The 7310-nt window shown below is 43.0% G+C and overlaps 2 protein-coding genes across 2 annotated transcripts; both read right to left on the reverse strand.

The window, feature by feature from the left end:
* Positions 1-469: 469 nt before the first annotated feature.
* Positions 470-2041, reverse strand: LOC115786215 (uncharacterized). The gene is made up of 2 exons (XM_030738270.1): positions 986-2041; positions 470-520 (listed from the first exon to the last, which is right to left on the reverse strand). Exon 1 carries the CDS (start codon positions 2037-2039, stop codon positions 1338-1340), a length of 702 nt encoding a protein of 233 aa, XP_030594130.1. The 5' UTR covers positions 2040-2041; the 3' UTR covers positions 470-520; positions 986-1337.
* A 75-nt stretch (positions 2042-2116) lies between these two features.
* Positions 2117-6921, reverse strand: LOC115786006 (uncharacterized). The gene is made up of 2 exons (XM_030737996.1): positions 5034-6921; positions 2117-2478 (listed from the first exon to the last, which is right to left on the reverse strand). Exons 1-2 carry the CDS (start codon positions 6858-6860, stop codon positions 2449-2451), a joined length of 1857 nt encoding a protein of 618 aa, XP_030593856.1. The 5' UTR covers positions 6861-6921; the 3' UTR covers positions 2117-2448.
* Positions 6922-7310: the final 389 nt, after the last annotated feature.

Consider the following 7310-nt stretch of genomic DNA (forward strand, 5'->3'; position numbering starts at 1 on the left):
GTTCTTTCCATTTAGGTTCAGATCAGTTTGATGCCCTCCCCTCAGATGCATTAAACCTAAAATAACAGCTTGTTTTTAAAATGTAAGGTTTAGAATGTAGAGATATTTGTGCAAAAATGTAGAGTAAAACAAAAAAAAAAAAGTCATAAAAATAAATACTCAAGTAAAGTACAGATACCTGAAAATTCTACTTATTCTACTTACTAAGTACAGTAATGAAGTATTAGTACTTCATCGCTCAACTTAAGTAATGAAGTACTTAAAATGTTTACTGTCTCATTAGAATTCTCAATGTGTTGATTGAATACTGCCTTTGTTGTCAATATACTGAATTCGATCTTGGAATACCAACCTTGATCGTACAATATAGTCACTTATAATGACATCATGTAGTTATATATACTGACATCATATAGTTAGATATAATGACTGTTACGAATAACATAAACTTGTTGTTTTGTTGTAGTTGTTTTTTTTTATTGCCCTCTGGCTATACACAGCCTAATGACAGCCGGTTAAACTGTAAATAAAATGAAATTACAATATTTAAGATCATAATACAAATAAACACAAATTTAGAACCTTTCACTATAAACCGTCTGAATAACTCACATTTAAGGTTGTGCTAGATTAATCACTTATAACTCTGAGATTCAAATTCAGCATTTAAACACTTTACAATCTCTAACATTACATTTTCCAGGTTGATAAACTGTCAAGACGCTTAGCTTTATACTCTAAACAAATGCAACAACACATCAGATTACACATTATGAGGATCTTACAGATCTAAACACAAAATTAAACCGAATTTGTGCATCTCACAGATATTCTGATTGAATACAGCGACATATCTCCTTTGAAAACCCATGCGGGAAAACGTATTTCACTTTTATGCAAAACAACGATAGTTTACATCTTCAAAACAACACAACGTCCGTTTACACAATTAAACAAATGTTTGACAATAATCAGATCAACTTACCACGTTGGGGCAATGTTATTTGGATAGTTAAGTGACAGGTTTAATCTTTGTCTGCTTTGTTTTTTCTGTTTGGCTCTCTGTAGCTGAAAAGGCTATCGTGTCTCTTTCTTCCTTGCACGTCAGACAGCCCAAAAAATGTAAACAATGATTGGAGCCCTCTAGTGGAAGGGAGTGATACCAACATCCCGGCCCCGATGACCTCAACAGATGGTCATCCAAGTAAAATTGGTGAACGACTATGTAATAATACAGTAATACATGCACTTTAGAGCAATAACTGTTAATCTTGAACACACGGCTAACAACTATTGTAACAGTCTCATGGAAAACACAAGCTGAAAGTCTGTAGAGCTTACTTGTCCATATTCCCTTCCAGCAAACATAGTTTGTGGATGGGGCGAGTATAAATACCTGTTTGTGTCTTTACTTGAACTGAACGTACCAGTCCATCAGCTCCAACATTGACATCAATGACCAATCCAAGGGGCCACTGACTGCGAGGTGTAGATTCATGCAGAACTAGTACAAGATCACCTACTTGATAATTTCTGGAATGGTGGGTCCACTTCTGCCTCTGCTGTAGACTAGGCAAATACTCCTTTGTCCATCGAGTCCAGAAAATGTCCGCCAAGTACTGGACCTGGCGCCAGCGTCGACGGTACAGATCCTGCTTCACAAAGTGACCAGGGGGTAGAGAACACTCAGGTCTTAACAGAAGCAAATCGTTAGGAGTCAGAGGCTGACCATCTCTTGGGTCCTCTGACAGCTTTGTTAGTGGTCGTCCATTGACAATTTTTTCAATGATGCAGAAGAGTGTCATTAATCCTTCATCATCCAGAGTCTGTTGTCCTGTAAGGCCCATGAGGATTGAACGCACTGTTCGGATCTGCCTCTCCCATACACCTCCCATGTGTGAGGCTGCTGGGGGGTTGAACTTCCATTGTGTTTCTCTTTGGAGCAGATGTTCTTCAATCTTTTGTTGATTCCATTCATCCAGCGCTTTCTGTAGTTCACTGCGGGCACCAACGAAATTTGATCCGTTGTCCGAGCGCATCAATTGAGGTGTTCCCCGACGAGCCATGAAATGCTGAAGAGCATTTATAAAGGAATCTGTGTCCAAACTGTGCGCTACCTCCAAATGAATGGCTCTGGTTGTTAGGCAAGTGAACAGGCAACCATACCTCTTCACCTCACCGCGTCCCCTTCTGATGTTAATGGGACCGAAGTAATCGACTCCAACACTGGTGAAAGGTGGTTGACTTGGAGTCACACGATCGGCTGGTAGGTCGGCCATGTACTGCGTACTGATTGGAGCTCTGTGCCTTTTGCATGGTATGCACCGTGCTAGGACTCGTTTCACTGTGATGCGTCCTCTGACAATCCAGAAGGATTGCCTAATCTCAGAGAGGACCCTCTCAGCACCTGAATGACCTGTGAGTTTGTGGAAGTGCCATATGATGAGTTCACTGACATGATGCTTCTGTGGCAAGATCACTGGGTGTTTTGCTGCTTCAGGTATTGGAGCATTGGTGAGTCTGCCTCCAACTCGAAGTAGTCCATCACTGAGGCGTACTGGTGCTAACTTCCTCAAGTTATTAACCCTCAGTGGCTTGGTGATCTGGGAGCGTTGAACATAGTCAATGATGGAAATCTCCGCCCGCTTCAGATCATTAAGCGTTACAGGTGCACATAGTTTAGTTTTCATCTTCTTCAAAAGAATGTCTTTTGCCCGTAAGATCAATGCAATAGCTCGCTTGAGTTTGTACCAGGAGGAATACTTGTGGAAGAAACAATCAACTGCTGAATGAGTGGTGACTTTAGATGAGATTGTGTATGTCTGACTTGATTTCTTTACCTCAGCTTCTGAAGGTAAGCCACCTAGTTCCGGCTGGAGAGGCCAAAACTCTTCTCTCTGCCAAAGGAAAGCAGGACCTTTGTGCCAGCGCTCATTGCTTGCAAGTTCTTCAGCTGAAAATCCTCTAGAAACATCATCTGCAGGGTTGTGCTCTGTGCAGACGTACTTCCATTGCGAGGCTGCTGAAACTTCACGGATCTGTGAGATTCTATTTGCGACAAAGGCTTGATATCTTTTATCTTCATTTCTGATGTAATGCAGCACAATGGTGCTATCAGTCCAGAAGACGGAGTCCAGTAGGGGTAGCTCAAAGCTTTGGTGGATTTTCAGGTCAAGCTGCACTGCTACCACCGCCGCCGCCAGTTCTAGTCTTGGGATAGTGGTTGTTTTGACTGGAGCCAGCCTGTTCCTGGACATGATGATGTTACAGTATATGTTATTATGGCAAACGAGCCTGAGATAGGAGACGGCACCGTATCCCAACTCAGACGCATCGCTGAAGTGATGGAGCTGCATGGTGACTGAAGGTACAGTATAGACTGTTGGTCTGAGGCATCGAGGAATTTGTAGCTTGCAAAGTCTTGGCAGGTCATCCAACCACCGGCCCCATTGCTCAGCAATCTTACTTGGAATGGTTTCGTCCCAGCCTAGCTTCATGCGACACAGTGACTGGAATAGTGCCTTTCCTCGTAAAATGAATGGGCCAGCTAAACCCAGGGGGTCATAGACCGAGCTTATTGTGCTTAACATGCCTCTTTTGGTGCTGGGTTTGCCCTTAACATTCACACTGAATGTGAGGCAATCATTTTTTATGTCCCATAACACACCCAGAGCTCTCTCCATTGGTGGATCTTGATCCAGGTCCAATGACGGTGAGCGCTTTGCATGTTCCTGCTCTGGGATGGACTTCAGGACCTCTGCAGAATTGCTTGTCCATTTGGTCAAGTGAAAGCCTCCTTGCTTGAGTAGGTTGGTCAGCTGCGCTGCTAGATGGATGGCTTGTTGAGGTGAGTCAGAAGATTTCAGACAATCATCCACGTAGAAGTTTCTTTCAACAGTGGAGATGGTGTCTGCATCATACAGATGTGCATGGTCAGATGCACATTTTCTTAAGGCAAAACTTGCTGCACTTGGAGACCACACTCCGCCAAAGAGGTGAGATGTCATACGGTAGGTAACTACCTCATTCCTTTGATCATGGTCTTTCAACCACAGGAATCGCAGAATGTCTCTGTGGTCTGGTGTTACATAAATCTGGTTAAACATGCCTTCGATATCTGCCATCATAGCAATAGGACCTTGTCTGAATCGAATTAACACAGTTATTAATTTGTTTGTTAAGTCTGGTCCTTGATGAACAACATCATTGAGCGATACTCCATCGTACTTAGCTGCACAGTCAAAGACTACCCGTACCTTTTCTGGCTTGCGAGGATGAATCACTGGATGATGCGGGAGGTACCATACCTTGCCATCATTGCGGTCAGGAAACGAAGCAGGGACTGCTTCCGCATAGCCATTGTTGATGGTTGACTTCATTGCCTCTACATACTTCATTTGCAAGTCTGCATTTTTTGTCAGTCTACGTTCCAGGAGTTGCAGTCTGTGTGCTGCTAAGTTGACATTGTTTGGTAGCGCCACAGCTTCGTTCTTAAAAGGTATGTCTAAGATGTAGTGTGAGCCATCTTTAGAGACTGAATTCTCCCACTGCTTAATCACCTTCTGGTCGTTGATTGATAGGCTGTCCTTTTGGGTGGGGTCATCAAGCTTCCAAAACCTCTCCACCTGCATTTGCAGACTGTGATCTGACTTGAGGAAATAGGCCTTGACATTCTTTCCGCCTTCTTTGTAATCAATTGGTCCATTTATGGCCCAACCAAGCACTGTCCTTGTAGCATATGGATCATTATCTCCACCTACACGATATTCTTCAGCTCTGAGAAGGCGTGGGGCATCCTGTCCAATGACGAGGTGCACATCATCAGAGTTAACACTGGGAATAGGAATGCCTGCTAAGTGATCCCATCTGGCAACCTCATCAGGTGTGGCAAGGCAGCTGAGACCTATGTTTAACTTTCTTAGGGTTCTCACACCATTGAGTGTATACATGTTGCCATCATGTAGAGAGTCTATCTCAAGATTCACACATCGAGTAAATATGCCTTCTTGGCTGCCTCCTACTGTGTCAAGATCCAGCCTTGCAGGTTTGCCTTTGACCTTGAGTTTCTTTGTAAGTTCTTCTGACACTAAACTTGTGTTGGCTCCAGGGTCAAGCAATGCATATGTGACAGAACTGATGTTGCTAGCTTTGCCTCTAACAACCACAGGAACAATAGGTAAGCAAACTTTACCATTTCCAGCACCAGCAAATCCACAAGTGACGTTAGGTGATTGGGTAGATTGTGTTTGTTGAGTTGTTTTATTGTCACCCGTGGCATTCTGACTTGCTGCTGTATTTTGCTTGTTAGTGTGGTTTGGGTGTAGCCATTTGTTATGTTTCTGTCCACAGCCAGGTACGTTGCATACCCAATTGCGTGTGCATACCTCAGCACTATGACCCATCATGAAACAGTTTTGGCACAGGTGCTTCTCCTGAACAAACATGAGGCGTTCTGGCACAGTCAGTGATCGGAAAGCTGGGCACTGGTTCAGGAAGTGGAGCTCTGAACACTTTAGACATTTTGAATTAACTGGCCGTTTGGTGGGTGTAAACTTGTTCTCTTGAACTGCAGCTGCCTTAACATTTGCAGAGTAGTTTGGCCGAGGTTTCTTTGAGCTTTTGGTGGATAACATAACATTGCTTGGTTTCTCCTGCTTCTTGTAACTCACTATGCCACCAAAGACTGGGTCAGATCTCTTCTCAGCCTCTGTCTCAACAAAGTTGACAACGTCCTCAAGTTTAGGTAGACGTCCCCCCTTAGTGATATCGTAGTTTACATTTAACCATTTGGACCTGAGATCTGGTGGTAGTTTACTGATGATTTCAACCAATGTGCGGCGACCACTGAGCTCTTCCTCACATTTCATAGCAGAAAGTGTATCTTTGCAGCCTCTCAGTTGGTCCGCAAAATCTCTGAGTTGCACATTGTCTCTTATCTCTTTAAAGTTCAAAACCTTCTCAACCCAAGCCTGGGAGATGGTATGAGGATTTCCAAATCTTGTTTTTAGTCGCTCGAGTGCTTCCTTGAAGCCTGCACTGGGATCGGGATTGTATAAGCAGTGACTAACAGCATCTTGAGCTTTTCCTTCAGTGTACTGGTGTAGACGAGTTAACTTCTCTTCTGCAGCAACAGACTCTTTGTCCACCATTGTGGTGAAAAGCCTCATGAACTTCCAGTACTGAAGGGGGTCACCATTGAACTTTATCATGTTAGTTGGTGGGAGCCTCAGGGAGTCCACTTGGGCTTGATACTGCTGCCTTGATAATTCAAGCAGGTGTGAGATTGAATCTTCTGATATTGGTGACAGTGATGGTCGTGTTGTTGATGGGCTCTTGCCAGCCTTAGGTGTAGAATATAGATCTGTTGTTACAGCTTGTATCTTTTGTTGATTGTGTAATATCTGTGCATCTAGCTCGGCCTTGTGATGCATTCGCTGGAGTTCCAGTTCAAACTCCTCTTTGTTGCGCCGAAGCAATAGCTCAAAGTTTTCTTGTTCTTTCTTTCGTAAGGCACGTAGGTTTTCTAGCTCAGCTGACATGGGGTTGTCATCATCCGTGTCATCTGGAGGAGTTTGATTTATGATGTCCAATTCACCAGCAATTAGCTGATCATCAACTTCACCAGGAGTGTAAACTTCTTGCAGCCAGGCTAAAGCATTGTGGCGCACATCATGAACACTCATCAAGATGACCTTCTCATAGGCTTCCGACTCTTCTTTGTCAATATCATCAGTGAGCCTATCATGATAAAGTCTGTGTGTTTCCTGGAGTCGAGTGACAGCTAGGTCAAGGCTCTCCAGTACTGCCTTCAACTCTTCAGGCTCATTTTCTCTTATCTTTATATTTGCAGCTGTAATCATTTTAGTTATGGCTGCTTTGGCTTGTCCTCGCCTTCTCCTCAGTGTCGCGAGGTCTGCTTCTCCCTCAGACTCTTCTTTGTTGGACATGTTGCCGACGTGTTTAACTTTATGTTACGAATAACATAAACTTGTTGTTTTGTTGTAGTTGTTTTTTTTTTATTGCCCTCTGGCTATACACAGCCTAATGACAGCCGGTTAAACTGTAAATAAAATGAAATTACAATATTTAAGATCATAATACAAATAAACACAAATTTAGAACCTTTCACTATAAACCGTCTGAATAACTCACATTTAAGGTTGTGCTAGATTAATCACTTATAACTCTGAGATTCAAATTCAGCATTTAAACACTTTACAATCTCTAACATTACATTTTCCAGGTTGATAAACTGTCAAGACGCTTAGCTTTATACTCTAAACAAATGCAACAACACATCAGATTACACA

The sequence above is a fragment of the Archocentrus centrarchus genome, chromosome 9, assembly GCF_007364275.1.
Source record: "Archocentrus centrarchus isolate MPI-CPG fArcCen1 chromosome 9, fArcCen1, whole genome shotgun sequence".
NCBI lineage: Eukaryota > Metazoa > Chordata > Actinopteri > Cichliformes > Cichlidae > Archocentrus > Archocentrus centrarchus.